This window comes from Bos indicus, chromosome 15, assembly GCF_029378745.1.
Source record: "Bos indicus isolate NIAB-ARS_2022 breed Sahiwal x Tharparkar chromosome 15, NIAB-ARS_B.indTharparkar_mat_pri_1.0, whole genome shotgun sequence".
Lineage (NCBI taxonomy): Eukaryota > Metazoa > Chordata > Mammalia > Artiodactyla > Bovidae > Bos > Bos indicus.
In genome coordinates this window covers 35,752,585-35,773,253 of record NC_091774.1, presented here as the reverse complement: position 1 = coordinate 35,773,253, position 20,669 = coordinate 35,752,585, and the positions used below count along the sequence as shown (strand labels likewise).

The 20,669-nt window shown below is 37.6% G+C and overlaps 1 protein-coding gene across 1 annotated transcript in view; it reads right to left on the bottom strand.

Annotated features, from left to right (window-relative positions):
• The window catches only part of PIK3C2A (phosphatidylinositol-4-phosphate 3-kinase catalytic subunit type 2 alpha), a 107,362-nt gene that overhangs the window by 23,312 nt on the left and 63,381 nt on the right, over positions 1-20,669 (bottom strand). Inside the window, exons 9-16 of the mRNA XM_070803587.1 lie at positions 16,720-16,863; positions 15,033-15,081; positions 14,742-14,952; positions 12,145-12,267; positions 10,913-11,080; positions 2,881-2,992; positions 2,362-2,507; positions 37-225 (exon numbers count right to left, since the gene is read on the bottom strand). Coding sequence (XP_070659688.1) covers positions 37-225; positions 2,362-2,507; positions 2,881-2,992; positions 10,913-11,080; positions 12,145-12,267; positions 14,742-14,952; positions 15,033-15,081; positions 16,720-16,863 — 1,142 coding nt within the window. The remainder of the gene's footprint in view (positions 1-36; positions 226-2,361; positions 2,508-2,880; positions 2,993-10,912; positions 11,081-12,144; positions 12,268-14,741; positions 14,953-15,032; positions 15,082-16,719; positions 16,864-20,669) is intronic.

The following is a 20,669-nucleotide window of genomic DNA, read 5'->3' as shown; positions in this document are numbered from 1 at the left end:
AAACAGAACAAATAAATTCAACCACAGCTAACTTACTTCGAATCAAGAAGCTCCAAGGCAGTTAGTGGATGCAATGGAGGCCACTGCTGAAGCAATGAGTAAGTTTTGGCAAGATTAACCCATTTCCAGTTTGGGGCACTTGCAAGTACTTTAGGAAGACAATTTGGGTGTTTCAGGCAATAATAACGCTTCTCCCACAAAAAGGCTTTATCTTCTTTAGAAAGTCTAAATACATAATACAATTAAATTACTTTTCAGTGATACCATAATGACAGTTATAATCTCAATGATTAAAAATACAAAGCAGAAATTCATTCCTTTTAGGACAGCTACTTCTTGGTAGAATCATTAATACTAATTTGGGATAGAAAAACGCAATGTACATCAAACACCACTAATGTACCCTAATTTGGGGGATAGAAAGAAATCATTCTGCTTTGAGAGGAGAGTCTTAGTTAAGAAACTGAAGGATAATTCAGCCTAATAAAATTTATTGAGCTCTAACCAGATGCCAGGCACTAGAAATTAGAGTTGAATAAGGAGAACCTACTCTAAAAGACAGCAAGGATTTCATCATTTTATACAAGTAAAATCAAAAGTCATGTCAAAATCAAATACTACTACAAAATTTTAGACAATGAATATAGAGCTCATTTGAGGAATATTCAAAATAAAAACCTGTTTTGGAGATTGCAATTTACTCTTAACGACAAATGTTTACGTGAATGAAATATTTCACTATTTCACTACCTATCTATCTACCTTTGTGTTTATAATCCATGCAATGAATTGAAATGTATTCATTTCATGTGGAGTATGAAGAAAAAAATCAAATACTGTAAAAAGGCACACAATTAGGTTTCTCTCCTTCCAGTTCCTCTCCCAGTGACAACTGCCTCACCTAGTATATTCTTCCAGAGTTAGTCTATTTTTATAGAAGCATATACAAAGGTGCATATATCGAATTCTTCTTTCCTTTATGTTAATGGTAACATGAAATTAAAAGACGCTTACTCCTTGGAAGGCAAGTTATGACCACCCTAGACAGCATGTTAAAAGGCAGAGACATTACTTTGCCAACAAAGGTCCATCTAGACAAAGCTATGGTTTTTCCAATAGTCATGTATAGACGTGAGAGTTGGACTACACAGAAAGCTGAGCGCCGAAGAATTGATGCTTTTGAACTGTGGTGTTGGAGAAGACTCTTGAGAGTCCCTTGGACTGCAAGGAAATCCAACCAGTCCATTCTAAAGGAGATCAGCCCTGGGTGTTCATTGGAAGGACTGATGTTGAAGCTGAAACTCCAATACTTTGGCCACCTGATGAGAAGAACTGACTCACTGAAAAAGACCCTGATGCTGGGCAAGATTGAAGGCAGGAGGAAAAGGGGACGACAGAGAATGAGGTGGTGGGATGGCATCACCGACTCAATGGACATGAGTTTGGGTGGACTCCAGGAGCTGGTGATGGACAGGGAGGCCTGGCGTGCTGCAGTCCATGGGGTCGCAAAGAGTTGGACACAACTGAGTGACTGAAGTGAACTGAACACACTATACAAACTATCCTACTTGCTTTCTTCATTTAATATCTTTTATATTAATAACAGCCATAACTTCATTCTTAATAGTTACATAGCGATATTAGATAAATGTACCATAATTTAACCCATTAATGAACATGTATATCCATTTTACAACAACCCAAAGAAATACTGCAAGGAATATTCTTGTCTCCACAAGCAAATATAAAAGGGTTTTCTTTAAAATAATACTGTAACTGGAAGTGGAATTGTTAGGTCACAGATTATGGACACTGTGGCCTTAACAGACTGCCAAATTGCTCTCCCAAAACTTGCAGAGTTCTGCCCACAGTGTAATTCCTGTTTTTCTGTATTCTATCAATACGTCATATAATGAGACATTTTAATTTTCAACAATCTGACGTGTGAAATGGTAGCTTGTATTACTTTAAAACTCTTTGATTACTGAGAGGCTAAACATTTTTTTCATACGTTTAAAAGGGTTGTATTTCTTTTCCGAAGAAAAACCTATTCATATTCTTTGTCTACCACTGTGTTGTCGGTTTTTTTCCTTACATAAAAAGGTTCTTCATATATTAAGGAAATAGATTATAGTCCCCAGTCTGTTATTTGCATTTGATTATGCAGAAAAGTTTGACTTACACAAATTTCTAAATTTTATGCAGTTATATAGTCTTTTTATACAACTAAAAACAGAAAAATAAGACTTTCCATATCAGGAACATTGCTAAATCATGAACTAAATCAGGACATTTAATAAACCATTAACTTGAACTTTACATTGTAAGAGATAATAAGGCAAGAGAATTAAAGGAGCATACCCAAGTGATGAGTCTCTGTGAAGAATATCAAGAAGTCTCCCTTTCACATCACTCTCCAACGTTTCTAAGTTGTGTTGTTGTATAATGCTTCTGTCCACTTGAGGAGCGGTATAAATGATATCAAACGTAGGAGAAGGAAAATCAACCTTAAAAATCAACAGAAATTGATCAAATTACAGCTGAAAAGTCCACATATTTGCTACATTTACTTATTTTTGATTTGTCTTAGCCATAATGGTGAAAATATCAAATATTAAATTAATGCTTCTGTCCTTTTATTAAGAGTGATTACCGTTATTAGTACTTCTCAATAGCACATATATTTGTGGGATTGGTATAAATGCATCTTTTACTATTTCTCAGAAATAGGAAATGGCTTATTAACACTTAAATACAGATCCTAAGATCTAAATAAGATCAGTTAGGCTTCTTTAGTAACAACTGAGACCATGGTATACATATATTCTTTATAAAGAAATTAAAACTTAAACGTCTCCATGTGTCAGCAAGTATCATTACCTGTAACACTATTCTTTCCATCACATATCCTTTTTTGGGGACTGTTCCAGGAATAAGATTTGTATGTGATGAAGTCCAAAGATACAGAAGCTTAGTTCCACATGTTAAAAACCTTCATGAATGTAAACAGAAGAATACTGTGGTTTTCATTTTAATAATTAATTAAAAGCTCACAACACATGGTAATGTATTTGAAATGTTAATAATCAAATATTTATTAAACATCGTCTATATAGAAAGAACATATTAGAAGGAGTCACTCTCTATAGTGTATTTTCACTTTAGGTAAATGTACTGAAGTATGGAAGTTAGAACAAAAGAAGGGAAGATGAAATGGGGCTCGGGACAGAAGAAAAGATGGGTAAAGTCTCAGAGTCACCTGTCCCCAAAACAACTTCTATAAATAGGACAGTGTTTGAACATCATCTACAGGGAAACATATCTCAAGGTGGTGGTTTGGATTTCATAACCACTCCTTGAATTCTACCATAAGAATAAAAACACATGTCAAGGAAACTAGTATCTACTTTGTGTCAAAGTACGGATTGTTCCAGATGAGAAGTTTAACCTGTTTGTGACCAGGGGTCAGCAACCTTTTTCTATAAAGGGCCAGACAGCAAATATTTGGGGTCTTCTGTGGAGAAGGAAATGGCAACCCACTCCAGTATTCTTGGTCTGGAGAATCCCAGGGACAGGGAGCCTGATGGGCTGCCGTCTATGGGGTCGCACAGAGTCGGACATGACTTAAGCGACTTAGCAGCACTAGCAGCTGGGCTATACAATCTCTGTCAGACTCAACTCTCCTATTACAGGGCCAAAAGAAGCCATGAATAATACATTTTAAAACTGTGTGCTGTGTTCTAACAAAACAAAAAACAGGCAGTGAGCTGGAGTACGCTGACCCTTGCCCTAAACTACCAATTTATAATCTACTGAAATTAGAAACACACAGATGAAATTTCTGAAAAATAACATGATATATAAAAGTAGGAAACTATAAACTTCATCAAACTTTGTTCATTTTATTCAAATAGTAAATATCCTTTCCAAAACTAGACTCCAGTTTACGTTTTCTCTAGCAGATTAACAGCTTTTGAATTTTTGGCACAGGAATTCCCTGGCGGCTATGAGACTGTGCTTTCACTGCAGGGGACCCAGGTTCGAGCCCTGGTTGGGGAACCAAGACCCTGCAAACTATGTGGGGTGGCCACAAAAAAGATCTTCACACATTATATTCTATCTATTCTAGAGCCACCCTCACCATCAGCTAGATTATCTGTAGGCAAATTCTGATTATATCACTTTATTTGTATACACTTTTATGAGTCTCCAAATGATAAATACTGTTATTTAAACATAATTACAACAAAATAATTAAAAATAACTACTTGTAAGTTATCAGCTAGGGACTTCCCTGGTGGTTTAATGGTTAAGAATCAGCCTGCCCATGCAGGGAGGACAGGGGTTTGATCCCTATTCTGGGAAGATTATACATGCTATGGGGCATCTAAGCCCAGGCTCAGCAACTACTGAAGCCCACACACCTAGAGCCTGTGCTCTGCAACAGAAGCCACTGCTATGAGAAGCCCACGCACCACAAGAGTAGCTCCTGCTCACCACAATTAGAGAAAGCCTGTGCACAGCAACAAAGACCCACTACAGCCAAATAATTAATAATACATTAATAAAAGGTATCGGCTATACAGTCAGCATTCAAATTTCTCTGAGTGGCTCTAAAAAAATTTTTAACAGCTGGTTTGAATTAGGATACAAGCAGGTCCGACATGTGTGTTGGGTGATATGTCTTTTTAAGTTATCTTTTAAGTCAAAGGTCAAACTCCAGACTGTCACCTGCTTTTGTAAGTAAACTTGTATTAGAACAAAGCCACATTCATTCATTTACATGTTGCCTATCACTGCTTTTGTTGTTGCGACAGAGACTACATGACCTACAAAGTCTCAACTACTTCTGTCTAGTTCTCTTTACAGAAAGTTAACCAACTTTTGTTTTACCCTATACATTGTTCCTTTTTATCCCATTACTTGTTGAATAATCCAAGTCTTTTGTTGTGAAAACTTTTCTGTATCCTGGCTTTTACTGACCGCATTCCCCTGGTATCATTTTAGTATGTCCCTTTATCTCCCATGTTTTCTGTAATATTTAGATCTAAAGAACTGAGCTGATTGAAGGTTAGTAATCTGGCAAGAATACGTAATGTTTTACAGCTGGAATTGTATACTACTAATTCCTGATGCATCAAATAAAGCATGCATTGTTTGGTGTATCTCTCCTTCTGTGATGTTAAGATAATCTGTTCAAGTGCTATCAGTCTAAACCATTTATTATAAAGTTCCAGAAAAGTTAATCACAATGGTTTCTTAACAGGCATTAATAAATCATTACTTAAATCAGGAGGCGACGGACAGCACAGAAGCACGGCGGAGAGGAGTTACCCCACACCCAAGGCCAGGGGCAGCGGCCGAGAGCGCCAGACTGTGACGGCGCAGGAGCGGCAGAGAGGAGCTACCCCACGTCCGAGGTCAGCGGCGGTAGCTGAGAGGAGCAACTCCACATCCAAGAAGCAGCGGTTGTGCCAGCACAGGAGGGCTGAGAGCAGCTACTCCAAATTCAAGGTCAGGAGGGGCGGCCGTGAGGAAATACCCCTCATCCAAAGTAAGGAGCAGCGGCTGTGCTTTGCTGGAGCAGCCGTGAAGAGATACCCCATGTCCAAGGTAAGAGAAACCCAAGTAGGTGTTGTGAGAAAGCATCAGAGGGCAGACACACTGAAACCACAATCAAAGAAAACTAATCAATCTAATCACACGGACCCCAGCCTTGTCTAACTCAATGAAACTAAGCCGTGCCCTGTGGGGACACCCAAGATGGGCAGGTCATGGTGGAGAGGTCTGACAGAATGTGATCCACTGGAGAAGGGAATGGCAAACCACTTCAGTATTCTTGCCTTGAGAACCCCATGAACAGTATGAAAAGGCAAAATAATAGGATACTGAAAAAGGAACTCCCCAGGTCAGTAGGTGCCCATTATGCTACTGGAAATCAGTGGAGAAATAACTTCAGAAAGAATGAAGGGATGGAGCCAAAGCAAAAACCATACCCAGCTAGTAGAGGTGATGGAATTCCAGTTGAGCTGTTTCAAATCCTGAAAGATGATGCTGTAAAAGTGCTGTACTCAATATGCCAGCAAATTTGGAAAACCCAGCAGTGGCCACAGGACTGGAAAAGGTCAGTTTTCATTCCAATCCCAAAGAAAAGCAACACCAAAGAATACTCAAACTACTGCACAATTGCACTCATCTCATACTCTAGTAAAGTAATGCTCAAAATTTTCCAAGCCAGGCTTCAGCATTATGTGCGTGAACCGTAAACTTCCAGATGTTCAAGCTGGTTTTAGAAAAGGCAGAGGAACCAGAGATCAAATTGCCAACATCCGCTGGATCATGGAAAAAGCAAGAGAGTTCCAGAGAAACATCTATTTCTGCTTTATTGACTATGCCAAAGCCTCTGACTGTGTGGATCACAATAAACTGTGGAAAATTCTGAAAGAGATGGGAATACCAGACCACCTGACCTGCCTCTTGAGAAACCTGTATGCAGGTCAGGAAGCAACAGTTAGAACTGGACATGGAACAACAGACTGGTTTCAAATAGGAAAAGGAGTACATCAAGGCTGTATATTGTCACCCTGCTTATTTAACTTCTATGCAGAGTACATCATGAGAAACGCTGGACTGGAAGAAACACAAGCTGGAATCAAGATTGCCAGGAGAAATATCAATAATCTCAGAGATGCAGATGACAGCACCCTTATGGCAGAAAATGAAGAGGAACTAAAAAGCCTCTTGATGAAAGTGAAAGAGGAGAGTGAAAAAGTTGGCTTAAAGCTCAACATTCAGAAAACTAAGATCATGGCATCCAGTCCCATCACTTCATGGCAAATAGATGGGGAAACAGTGGAAACAGTGTCAGACTATTTTTTTTTTTGGCTCCAAAATCACTGCAGATAATGACTGCAGCCATGAAATTAAAAGACGCTTACTCCTTGGAAGGAAAGTTATGACCAACCTAGATAGCATATTCAAAAGCAGAGACATTACTTTGCCAACAAAGATCCGTCTAGTCAAGGCTATGGTTTTATGGATGTGACAGTTGGACTGTGAAGAAAGCTGAGCACCAAAGAATTGATGCTTTTGAACTGTGGTGTTGGAGAAGACTCTTGAGAGTCCCTTGGACTGCAAGGAGATCCAACCAGTCCATACTAAAGGAGATCAGTCCTGGGTGTTCATTGGAAGGACTGATGCTGAAGCTGAAACTCCAATACTTTGGCCACATCACACAAAGAGTTGACTCACTGGAAAAGACCCTGATGCTGGGAAGGATTGGGGGTAGGAGCAGAAGGGGAAGACAGAGGATGAGATGGCTGGATGGCATCACCAACTCGATGGACATGAGTTTGGGTGAACTCCGGGAGTTGGTTATGGACAGGGAGGCCTGGCGTGCCGCGGTTAATGAGGTTGCGGAGAGTTGGACACGACTAAGCGACTGAACTGAAGTGACTTAAATCAGTGTCAACCAAGAATGCTTTTGACTCCACTAGATATTTGGCAATGTCTCAAGACTTTTTGGTTGGCAACTAGGGTGTACCACTGACATTTAGAGGGCAGAAGTCAAAGGTACTGCCAAACATCCTACGATGCACAGGACAATCTCCCACAGCAAAGAATCATTTGGCTCAAAATGTCAACAGTGCCAAGACTGAGATTTCCTGGCCTAAATCTATTATTTCAGTACGGATTGCAACCTCAGATATGTAGACACCACCACCCTTATGGCAGAAAGTGAAGAGGAACTGAAGAGCCTCTTGATGAAAGTGAAAGAGGAGAGTGAAAAAGCTGGCTTAAAACTCAACGTTCAAAAACTAAGATCATGGCATCCACTCCCATCATTTTATGGCAAAAAGATGGGCCAACAATGCAAACAGTGACACAATTTATTTTCTGGGGCTCCAGAATCACTGCAGATGGTGACTGCAGCCATGGAATTAAAAGACACTTGCTCCTTGGAAGAAAACCTAAAACAAACCTAAACAGCGTACTAAAAAGCAGAGATATTACTTTGCCGGCAAAAGTCCATCTAGTCAAAGCTACGGTTTTTCCAGTAGTCATGTACAGATGTGAGAATTGGACCATAAAGGCTGAGCTCCAAAGAACTGATGCCTTTGAACTGTAGTGTTGGAAAAGACTCTTGATAGTCCCTTGGACTGCAAGGAAATCAACCCTGAATATTCACTGGAAGGACCAATTCTGAAGGTGAAGCTCCAATACTTCTGGACCACCAGATGCGAAGAGCCAATTCAATTAGAAAAGACCCTGATGCTGGCAAAGATTGAAGGCAGGAGGAGAAGGAGACGACAGAGTATGAGATGGTTAGATGGCATCTCTGATTCAATGGACATGAGTTTGAACAAGCTCCAGGAGATGAAGGACAGGGAAGCCTGGCATGCTACAGTCCATAGGGTCGCAGAGAGTCGAACATAACTGAGCGACTGAATAACAACAGAAATTGCAAAATTCTGATATTCTGTCATTCTTTTTGCATCTATTAGCTGAAATTTTTCTACAAAGAACCTTCTCACATCAATTATTTGGTAATCCTGAGATTCAACTATAAAGGAACAGCAGGTTAAACGCTTGATTCCATTTATTTAAAAATGAGTTAAGAACTCATTTGTTGCTGAGGTTGACTGAAATGCCTGTAAATCATTTGGCTCTTATAATAACTTCATCAGGCTGTATGCAGGTTGTAGCTTAAACATAATTAATTTTAAAAGAATTTCAAGACCAGGATTTCTGATCATTATACTATAGCACATGAGCGCAACTAAATCATTAACACAGATTCTCTCTATGTATTTATATATAAAGTCATCTCTCTTCTTAATTTCTGAGCATTTTTTGAATGTTAAATCCTAACATTATCTAGACTGACTACACAGCTTGGCAAACTCTCAAGCTTAATGACATCAGTTCATTCTTTTAAACCCTTGAGCACTGGACACATGCAAACTATTTAATTGTCTAACAAAAGTCAACTGCCCTTCCCTTTACTCTTTTGAATCTTGAAAGAAGGTCATTAATTCAATAAAAACACTTATTAATAAGCAAATAAAATGGCAAAAAGTGATAATACTCCTTGAATTAAGCAGACTCTTGTTGCTTTCAAGTGCACGAAGGTTTTCAAAACTGACTCATTTAGACACAATTACATTTGATTTTCTCACATTAACTATACCTGACACTTATTTATCAAAGACGACTGAGAACACAATCCCCCTCCTTTATGTGGCCAATATTCTGTTTTAGAGTAGTTATGGACTGTATTTAGCAAGGAGTTCTAAATATGTATCATTAATAGCAATCTCTTAACTGCTCTTCTCTAGTGTTTGTCAGTTCAGAATTATGTCAGGTGTCAAATAAAATTGGAGCCCAATGAAAGGTATATAATTAAAAAATCTTACATGGCCTTCTCACATATAGGGGGAGAGACAAAAGAAAAAAATATATGAAAAATGCTATATTTAAGTACATGGGAAAATAATATTTTTTAATCATTTTATTGTAGGTTAAAGTGAAAGTCACTCAGTTGTGTCCGACTCTTTGTGACCGCATGAACTATAGAGTCCATGGAACTCTCCAGGCCAGAATACTGGAGTGGGTAGCCTTTCCTTTTTCCAGAGGATCTTCCCAACCCAGGGATCGAACCCAGGTCTCCCTCCTGCACTACAGGCAGATTCTTTACCAACTGAGCCACAAGGGAAGCCCAAGAAAACTGGAGTGGGTAGTCTATCCCTTCTCCAGTGGATCTTCCAGCAGTTCTTGTAAGTTAAATAGATCAATTATTAAATCATTTCCCAAAATGGTTTCAAAGATGGATTTTAAATCAAAACAAGTATCATGGTATCAAATAAATCTGAGAATGGCAATATAGGTTAATGTTGAGAATACAGACCCTGAGGCCACATTCCCTAGATTCAAACTCAGTTCTACCATTTATTAACTAAGTGCCCAAGGGCAAACCACTTTGATTTCCCCCTCTGTAAAAAGGGATAATAATACCTACCTTCATAAGGTTGTTCTGAGGTATATAAGGCTATGTATACAGCATTCAAACTAATAGCTTGCATAGAGTACATGCTATGTGTTTGTTATTACAGTAATATTATTAAACACAGCACCTTGATTGCAGAACTTAAGACACTCCAATATGATAATGTCCATTATCACTCTCCAAAATGTTATCATGTTCTATATCAAGCATCCCAAACTTAGTCAATGATTTTTCTTTTCATTTAAGAAGACACTTCATGGTCTCAAGGAACATATTATTACTTAAAACATAATCAAAACAGTCAGCTGAAAAGCCAGGTAGATTATACTATCCCAAAGGCTATTAGTAGACACAAAGCTCAAAAGGAATGTCTTTTACCTTAAGGATCAGCAAGTTTTGCATACATGTGGGACTTTTGAAGATTAAAGGCCAGGGGCCCATAACAGTAAGGGTCAAAAGTAAGGGTAAAGAGAAGGCAATAATATGCAGCTGTACACTCAAACAGGAGGAGGATGGGGAAAGGATGAGAAGATGGAAAATGGAGTTTTGTTGTTTTAATCAAAGGAACGTCTAAGACCATGAATATTATGTCAATAATATAATGCTTTTCATAAATGACAATTAAAGAATGAATTCAAAAAAAAGAATGAATTGGCTGCTGCTTTTCTTCTGGAACAGTGACCAGCGAAGAATCCTTTGAAAACCCATATAGATATGTTCAAATGACACCAGAACAACTTTGGTTTTCTCTGTATCTCTGAAATGACCTCTTTTAATCACACCGGGAAAAGGTGACAACTCATTATCTCATCATGAATGTCAGTTTTCTTCATTCCATTCTCTGGCCAATACTGATACTGCAGGGGTGTTCACAGTAACTCACCATTACAACTCAGCAACACTTACCGTTTAAAGTCAAAAAGAGGTAAAGAAACTTTGCCCAAAGCTTCTGGCCCTTTTCTCTGCTTATTAGAATCAGGGGAACTTCCACTGCTCTGATTTAAAATTCCAAAAAGAGTAAGGTGAAGAAGTGATTCTAACGGCAATTGTGATATCTGGATGGGAAAAATGATTCTATGGGGGGGAAATGTATTAATAGAAAAAACAAATTAGATTGAATAAGAAGTTTAACCCTTTAACGAAACTGACAATTTTAGGTATTTTATTTGACTCTTCAAATAATCTTTAATTCTGAGTAAAATTTATGTAAGTAAGTAGCAAGCTTGGTTAACAAATACTAAAAGATCTTAAATAAATTTCACTAAAATTTCAAACATATAACATTTCTCTCTTCAAAAATTTGTTAATCCTTTTATTTAAGACTTGCAATGTCAATTTTTAGGCAAGATAACCATCATCTTTATTTCTTTTAGGAAAAGCTAGATGAATGTTCATGAGTGTTTCTGACTCTAGATGTTTGTGTGCACATACATGCACAGACAGACATATATGTTTACTGGTGCTTTTTTTTTTTAATAAGATCTGAAAGGACACATGAGGTCAAGAGTGGTCACTCTGAGGAGTCATGAGACAGTTAAGTGCTGGAAGTAAAATGACATTTTTCACCCTATATGCATTTTTACATTATTTGACTGTTTACACAAACATGTGCTACTTTTGTAATTAAAAAAAAGAAAACTAGGAAACTATTTAATAAATGCAGAATAAAGTTTTGCAATTGCCTATTTGCCTAAATAATGAAAGCATTCCCTTAGTTCAAAGATAATATTTTAAAAATATTAACAGTTCAAAATATCATCTTATACATGGATTGAAAATAATTTTTAAAATCTGTTAACCAAGAACTACGCTTCCTAGATACATTGTCACAGAATAAATACTAAACTAAAGCAATATTATAAAACACCATAATTACACATGACTTTAACTAGACAAAGGCTAGGAAGAATTGATGGCATGGTTCTGTAATTTGACAATATGAATATTCAAGAGTATTTCAGATTTTAAATAAGAGCTTCAGTCCATTCTAAAAATCGTATCTAGAAGAATCTTTAAGGTATCAGTAAGAATCTAATTTTAATGGAAATTGTAATTAAAAATGAAAGCTGGAAGCATACATGGAAAAAGGTAAAGAACAGGACATACTCAAAGAATAAAAAGCCAAAAGTCTCACTTACAGTTCATCCCATTTAATAAGATAGAAGAAATTCTTATAAGTGCCAACCTTCTTTGATTGAATAGGTTTAAAAAGATCCTTTCCATTGTAAGTCAGGGAACATACCAAGTAGTATTTTTCATAACTGAGAAAATAAAAGGGTTTAATTTAACTTTTATTTGATAAACACAAATGAGTTAACTAACCAAATATATATATATATTTGCCATTAGCCATTCTTCCCTAAGTGACTATTATCTGAAATAATTTGGTTACTATATCAGTGAATTTTTGGAAAAACATCTAAAATTTAACTATTGCAAATCCTACAAAAATAGAGGCAGAGCAGAGGGAATACAGAAGGGAACATATATTCCTAGGTGTCAGTCTAAAGGAACCATATTGATACCAACTGGAGAATTTATCTCAATTTGGTAACAGTTAGTTACCAGCATTAAATTTTAGTTAAATGACACTGAATAATTCCTCATTTCTAGGTATATTCATTCTAGGAAGTAACAGTATAAGCATTTATGTTCCCTAGGTGCCATTTTCCTTTGGTGAGCCACTGAAGTAGAGTCCGTTTACCATATTAATGGTGCATGGGCCTGAGCTACACTGAGCTGATCTTCCTGATTAGGAGGGCTCCATCCATGGGGAGAAGGAAATGGCAACCCACTACAGTATTCTTGCCTGGAGAATCCCAGGGACAGAGGAGCCTGGTGGGCTGCCGCCTGTGGGTCGCATAGAGTCGGACACGACTGACACGACTTAGCAGCAGCAGCACCATCCATAGGGACAGATGCTACTGTAATCTTTCATGGGAAAGCAATGATTTAGTCCCTAACTGCCACAATTACAGACCTGGGTAATATATAGTCAGGCAATCTTGTAGGGAGTTTCGGGTTCAATAAAACTGTATTCTACTAGTATTCTAACTTACTGCTAGGCTTACCCATTAAACATTTTGTTCATACAATCTGTTTATCATTCAAAATATATTTCAAATCTAATCTCACTGGTTCACATAGCTATCTGATTGCTTTTTTCAACCTCTTTTAAAATCAGCATTGTACTGGGAGTTCCCTGGTGGCCTAGTAGTTTCAAATACAGGCTTTCATTACCACTGCCTAGTAGTTTCAAATACGGGCTTTCATTACCACTGCCTGGTCTGGGAACTGAGTTCCCAAAAGCTGTACAGCACAGGGGGAAAAAAAAAAATTCATTTTAATTATCACTGCATTGTCTTCTGCTGAGTATTTGTTCTCATTAGTGTCCCTAAATTTGTGTATATACATGTTTTTGTATGAAGAATGTGGATAATATTATCCCTGTAACTATTTAAAAGAATGAAATACCTTAAGACAGCAATAGTACCCATCAAAATGCAAGTTCCAAGAGGGCAAAGATTTTTCGCTGCCTTTTAACTGCTGAGTCCCTAGTACAAAGAACACTGCCCACAGATGGTATTCAGTAAATATTTACTGACTGAATTAATATACCATTTTCAAGTCATTATATTATATAGTATCTAATGTTCAGTTTATGTTCTAAAGCAGAATTTACATTTGGTATCTCATAACTAGGCTGGTAGTAGTAGCAGTAGTAATCATGTACGGATGTTGAGAATTGGACCATAAAGGCTGAGTGCTGAAGAACTGATGCCTTTGAATTATGGTGCCGGAGAAGACTCTTGAGGGTCCCTTGGACAGCAAGGAGATCAAACCAGTCAATCCTAAAGGAAATTAACCCTGAATATTCATTGGAAGGACTAATGTTGAAGCTGAAGCTCCAATATTTTGGCCATCAGGTGCAAAGAGCTGACTCACTGGAAAAAACCCTGATGCTGGCAAAGATTGAAGGCAAAAGGAGGAGAGGGCGGCAGAGGATGAGAAGATTAGATAGTGTCATTGACTCGATGGACATGAATCTGAGAAAACTCCAGGAGATACTGAAGGATAAGGAAGCCTAACATGCTGCAGTCCATGCAGTCGAGAAGAGTCAGAGATAACTTAGCAACTGAACAACAGCAACAACTTGTCTTTTATAGCATTAAACTATTATAAAAATTATTTCAAAAAAAAAAATTATTTCATTAAATATATCCAATTTGGACTTTTCAGTTTATACTAGTCATTTCCAGATAAGCTGAAGGTGGTAAACTTTTTGGTACTGACAAAAAAAAAAAAAAAAAATCAAAAAAGAAAAACCCATATTAAAAATTCAACAAAAGAAATATGCTCTTGTAGACTTCAAAGTCTAACAAGAGTAAACTGTAAAAACTACTAAAGAGGAAAAATAAATGTGCTAAAAAAGTCTAGTCCCACTACCCTGGTTCTAAAGGCAAGCCAGAAACAGCAGTCATAAATTAACTAATTTATTAACATTTGCCCTTGTTAGTTTAAATATATTTTCCTGCTTTTTCTGCATGTAGTGAGAGTGATAATAATATTTACTAACAGCATCAAACATCTTTGTAATTCTTAGGAAAAACACAAAGGTATTTGGTGGATCAAGTATCCATTTAAAGACCAAGGTAACAGTGGATGCTGATGTTTTACAAGGTTATATTAGCCTCCAGGTAAAGTTGTACATATCTTCTTCTAAATAGCTACTTACTTTGATACCCAGTTACTTGAAATACCATGAGCAGCAAAAATTGTAAACTGGAGCTGTTCTGTTGTAGTCCATGCTTCCTTAATGTTCCCGTTACTTTGGGCACAATCTACAGAACCTCTACCAGAATTTGCATGGAGTCTGAGAAGATCATAAATTGCCGCAGTTAACTGGTCCACGCTTACTTGAAAAGGATTTTCAGGATTCAGTGAGCCTAGATTTAAAGAAATTGTTAATATAATTCTCTGTAAAAGCAACAATTACTCCTAAAATGTAAGGAACTTAAATACATACCCCTACTTGAACTCCTGTTAATGTCTCCTCCTCCAGACAGTGAAGTTGCCTGCTTATACACATACAGATTAGTCAGAAAATCACCCATGATGGAATATAAAATGTTTACTTTTAATTTCAATACACTTATTAAACTCTATATCAAAGAAATCCTTCACTGGAGAAACTTTCCAAGTGTCTGAAGAATTAATAAAACAATAAAAAAGAATGCAAAAAGAAAGTGAATGTCCCAAACCAAATAAAAAGATACTTTCAATATCAAGAAAACCATGCAATAAATGAAAAGTACTACAAAATAAACTCAGCAAAATCTGCCTCATCAAATCATTTTTTGGTAATTAATATTTGAAACTCAAATGTGCTAAATATATTAATACAGTATTTTATTTTCCATTACTTGCTCTATGATTAGCATAAGCATATCCTTAAAGAAACTAGAAATCTACTTATTACCATTTAGTGTCTCAAAAAAGCCCTTATAATTATTTGAACTGAGTTTATCTCCTACTCTCTGCTCATTTACCCAGCAAATGAATATAATGAATAGAAGCCTCAGACAGCATTAGGACCATGGCATTTATTTTTTTTTTTAAAGAAATACTTATTTATTTATTTGCCTGCATCAGGTCTTAGTTTCAGCATGCAGGATCTTTGTTGCAACATGTGGCATCTTTTGTTGCAACACATGGACTCTCTAAAGTTGTGTCACATGGGTTCCAGAGCACCTGGGCTCAGTAGCTGTGGCTGGCAGGCTTAGCTGCTCCACAGCATGTGGGATCTTAGTTCCCCAACCAGGGACTGAACCTATGTCCCCTGAATTGCAGGACTGATTCTTTAACCACTGGACCACTGGGGAAATCCCAGACCATGGCATTTTATTGCCTCCAAATGATTTCAGATGTTTTTTAATTTCTAAAAAACAAGCACATAATAAGAACAAACTAACAAAACACGAGAGACTCAAATTTCTGTATACCATATGGATAGGGTCTTTGAGACAATAAATGGATTGAGTTATTTCCCAGACATTTGTTGAAGAACATACCATCAACATAACTTTTCCTTTCTTGAAAGTTATCATGTCTTGTGATCCTTCTTTCATCCTTCCAATCAGAGCTATGAACATCCCTCTGAACAGTTAATTAAATCCCAGTGGAAAATACCACAGGGAGGACTTTTACTAAATACAACAGTATGATATCAAGTGAGGGCTCCTAATCTGGTTGCTTCTGAGGCAATTTAAGTCACTATTACGGAGACTTCTGGGTCTTTCCAATAGGAAGGAGGTTTACTCCAAAGCAGAACTTCCCCATTGACAACCATGGACATTTTCATCCAGAGGGAGAAATGTTAGCTATTAATATCCAGCTCCTTCAAGGGCAGTATTACCTTAAAATCTTCGACCAACTCATTTTTGCCAGAGTTTCTCCTCTACACACAAAAAGTTCAGCTGGATATCCATTTATTCAATGTCAACTCTCACAAAATTCTTCAAGGCAGTCCATCTCCTCTTGGAAATTCCCTCACCTTACCAAATAAGTGACCAAATCAGCTCAAAAGTAAAAGCTAGAGTTAAAATGGTAACATTTTGTCTAGCAGAAGCAAAAATCTCCCAGTTTAAATGACAGATGCTCACTTATGTACATATTTGCATGTGATAAAATGCTAACGACTAAAAAATACTCACTTCAGCACTTCTACTCCTTGGAAGATTTACTGCCCTCTTCAGCTTCTTTACCGATTCTGTAATGGCAAGAGTCTCCACGCCATCTAAAGCACCACAGATTTTTCTTACAGCTTTAATTACTTGATCTACTGCTCTGTGCTGATTCTTTAAAAATAAAAAGTAATATAAACATAAATATGTGGAATTTTAAGGATCAATTTTAGGGATGAGGGAAAAAGCAAACATTTTAGATGTGCCTAAGAACAGGTATCCTTTACGCTTTTATGATGAAAAAGAAAAGAAACAAGATAGCTTTTTAATTACATAATTTACTTTGTTTTCACCCCCTGACCCCACCAGGGATCCCACACCCCTACAGTGGAAGCACTGAGTCTTAACCACTGAACTGTCAGGGAAGTGCCAATTACATACTTTACTTTGAAGTAGGAAAAGCAGGCCTGGTTAATTTTCACTTTGCCTGATATAATTATTCACATGCAAATCCCTTTTAATTTCTTATTAGAGTCAGGAGCAAAAGTAATAAATTACTAACAAATTCTGAAATCATTAAAAAACTTGAGTCATCTTTTTAATTTTCATTTGGGAATAATTTCCACACTAAAAACACACTAAAAACTATTCTCGCTCTCCTGCATAATTTTGGTATCAAAAACCAGAGACAAAAAAAAAAAAAAAAACCCACACACAGACCAATTAACTTGTGACCAATCTCTAATAAGACTGGTCACAAATAACACAGGGCAACAGTTACTAAAAGTGAGCCAACTTTTCAGCGACATTTAAATCTATACAACATTCACTTTCTAAGTTTTATATGATGAAAACACTTGTGAGCACAATCCTTCCTTACTATTCAACCACAGTCCTTTTTACCGTGAATCTAAAGTACATGTACAAATACATTATAAAATAACTTACATGATGAGGATGATTTAAAAATACTTCTTCACTACCCCATCACTGTTTTAGAGTACATCTCATTAAGACACATTTTTATATAATGAATTAATTCATAAAATATTTATGCCAAACTTAAATGCCAAGTACTGCTAGAAAGGACTGAAACTCAGTACTGTACAATCCCTTAAAAATTTAAAATTTTCCAGCTTTGAGATTTGGCTACACCCAATGTTCTCTTTGTGTGCATGCTTAAATGAAACCACCTCATTTTCTCAAACACCTAATTACCTTGCAGTCCTCAGATCCTGAAGGCTTCCATTTTTGCTTGCTCGTGCTTCTGCTTTCTTTTATTCTTCCACTTTCATGCAAAAACCTCTGAGGCTCATGTCATTCTCCTATACTATTCTCCACCACTTTTATGTGGCAGTTATCAATTTATTGTGTGCCAATTCCAAATCTACCCTTTGCTCTACTTTGTAATTCTAGAACTAGACCTTATAAACAATCCTCCTTGCCAGCTAGCACAATGTTAGGTGTTGTGACTAGAGAGCAGTGAAAGGACACTCAAAGGCAAGAGCAGCAGGAAAATATTTTCATCAGGGTTCCAGTCCTCCGTTTTAAAATTCAGTGTGGAAGCCCAGTGGTCCTCAAAGATCAGCTCCAGCTGCACCCTCAGGCCACGCTCTTCCCATCTGAGAGCACTAACAAGTTTCTTTGCTATAGGCAACACAGCCATACCCATTTCAAAGAGGCTGAATTTCAGCCTGGGGTTGGGGAAGAGGCTCTGTCATAAATCCTCAAAGTTCCTTCACTTTCCACTGTTCCTCAACCTGTACTTGATGACTGCTTCTTTGCACCTGGCACCTGTTACTTCTGGACCTCTTAGAGCAAGGCTGGCACTGTTTTAAGACCTGAGAACAAATGTTTTAGGTTTTGTAGGCCAGTCTGTCACAATTCAACTCGGCATGAAAACAGACATAGGTAATATATAAATTGAGGCCCTGGTGGCTCAGACAGTAAAACATCTGCCTACAATATGGGAGACCTGGGTTCAATTCCTGGGTTGGGAAGATCTCCTGGAGAAGGAAATGGCAACTCACTCTAGTATTCTTGCCTGGAAAATCCCATGGACTGAGGAGCCTGGTAGGCTACAGTCCATGGGGTCACAAAGAGTTGGACACAACTGAGTGACTTCACTTTCACTTTCTAATATATAAATTAGTGAGCATGGCTGTGTTCCAATAAAACTTTATTTACAAAACTGGATTAATGGCCAGATTTGGCATTAATATGCAACTCCTGCTTTAGCCCTCTTTTATCCCTTATAGTAATTAACTACCTTTTACTAATTAACAATTCTTTAAGTTTCCCTGTTCAAAAATCTACTATAGTTTCTGTTGCCTGACTTGGCCTGTGACTGACTGATCTGCCTTGCTACTGGCATGTATTACCTCTACTATCTGCCTTATTTTTGCTCTGGACATTTATCTGACTTTCTATCCTATACCCTAAAAGAAGCCTCAGTTAACTGTTCACGTGGCAAATTCACAACATTTTCAACCCCCAAACTGTGTGCCCTATCAGAATCTTAACAGTATCATATTCTGATCACAGTCTCCTTTGCTTCCAGCCCACACACTCTCATTCTGACCAAACCTATTTTCCGAGCTCGGAGACTTCTCTACTTCTTCTACCAGGCAGCACGTACATCTACAGAATAGCTCACAATCCTAAAGATCCAATCATCTCAGATTTCAGCCAGCATCTGCATGCCACTTAACATTTACAAGCCCTTGGTCAGCTTTATTTTCTATTTCCCTTAGAGTATGAAGCTAAACCATTATTCCTTACCTCAAAACATCTAGCTTCATTTTAGTGAAATAAATTAACATCTTATCCCTAGAAAACTAAGACAAGGAGGAATCAAAACTTTTGCAACTTCCTGATCTCTCCCATAAACTTGCCTAAAGAGAAATTAAAACATACATCTACACAGACTTACACATGAATGTTTATAGCAACATTATGCATATTAATCAAAAACTGCAAATAGGGGCTTCTCTGGTAGTACAGTGGATAAGAATCTGCCTGCCAATGCAGGGGACACGAGTTCATCTTCCTGGTCCAGGAAAATTCCATATGCCACAGAGCAACTAAGCCAGCGTGCCACAGCTACTGAAGCCCATGTGCTTAGATCCTGTACCCCAAAACAAGAGAAGCCACTGCAATGAGAAGCCCAAGCACCAGAACTAGAGAGTAGCCCCCACTCACCATGACTAGAGAAAGCCCAAGCAAAGCAACCAGAAATTAAATAGTTTTAAAAAATAAAAGCAAAAAGTACAGTTAAAAATGTCAGTTACTTGGTGACTAGATAAATAAAACATGGTACAGCCAAACAACAGAAGGATTCAGCAATAAAACAAAACAATGGATACACACTACATGAACAAAGCTTAAGACAGTATGGTAGGTATAAAACAGTTAGCTAGTGGGAAGCTGCTGTATAACACAGGAGTTTGGCTCGGTGCTCCGTGATGACCTAGATGGGTAGGATGGAACGGGAAAGGAGGCTCATGAGGAAGACGATATATGTATACTTTCAGCTGATTCACATTGTTGTACAGCAGAAACTAACACAACATTATAAAGCAATTATCCTCCAATTAAAAAAAAACACTATGATATGTAAAAGAAATCAGATATAAAGGATTACACAGGGTATGATTCCATTTACAGGAAATCTCCATTAAAGGGAAATCTATTGAGATAGGAACCAGGTTAGTAGTTGTCTGGGGCTGAGGATGGGAATGGGAGAATGAGTGGAAAGTAGCACATGGAAACTTATGTTCTAAAACACCACTGTAATGACAATTATACAACTCTATCTTGAGAGTCCCCTGGACTGCAAGGAGGTCCAACCAGTACATCCTAAAGGAGATCAGTCCTGGGTGTTCACTGGAAGGACTGATGCTAAAGCTGAAACTCCAATACTTTGGCCACCTCATGTAAAGAGTTGACTCATTGGAAAAGACCCTGATGCTGGGAGGGAT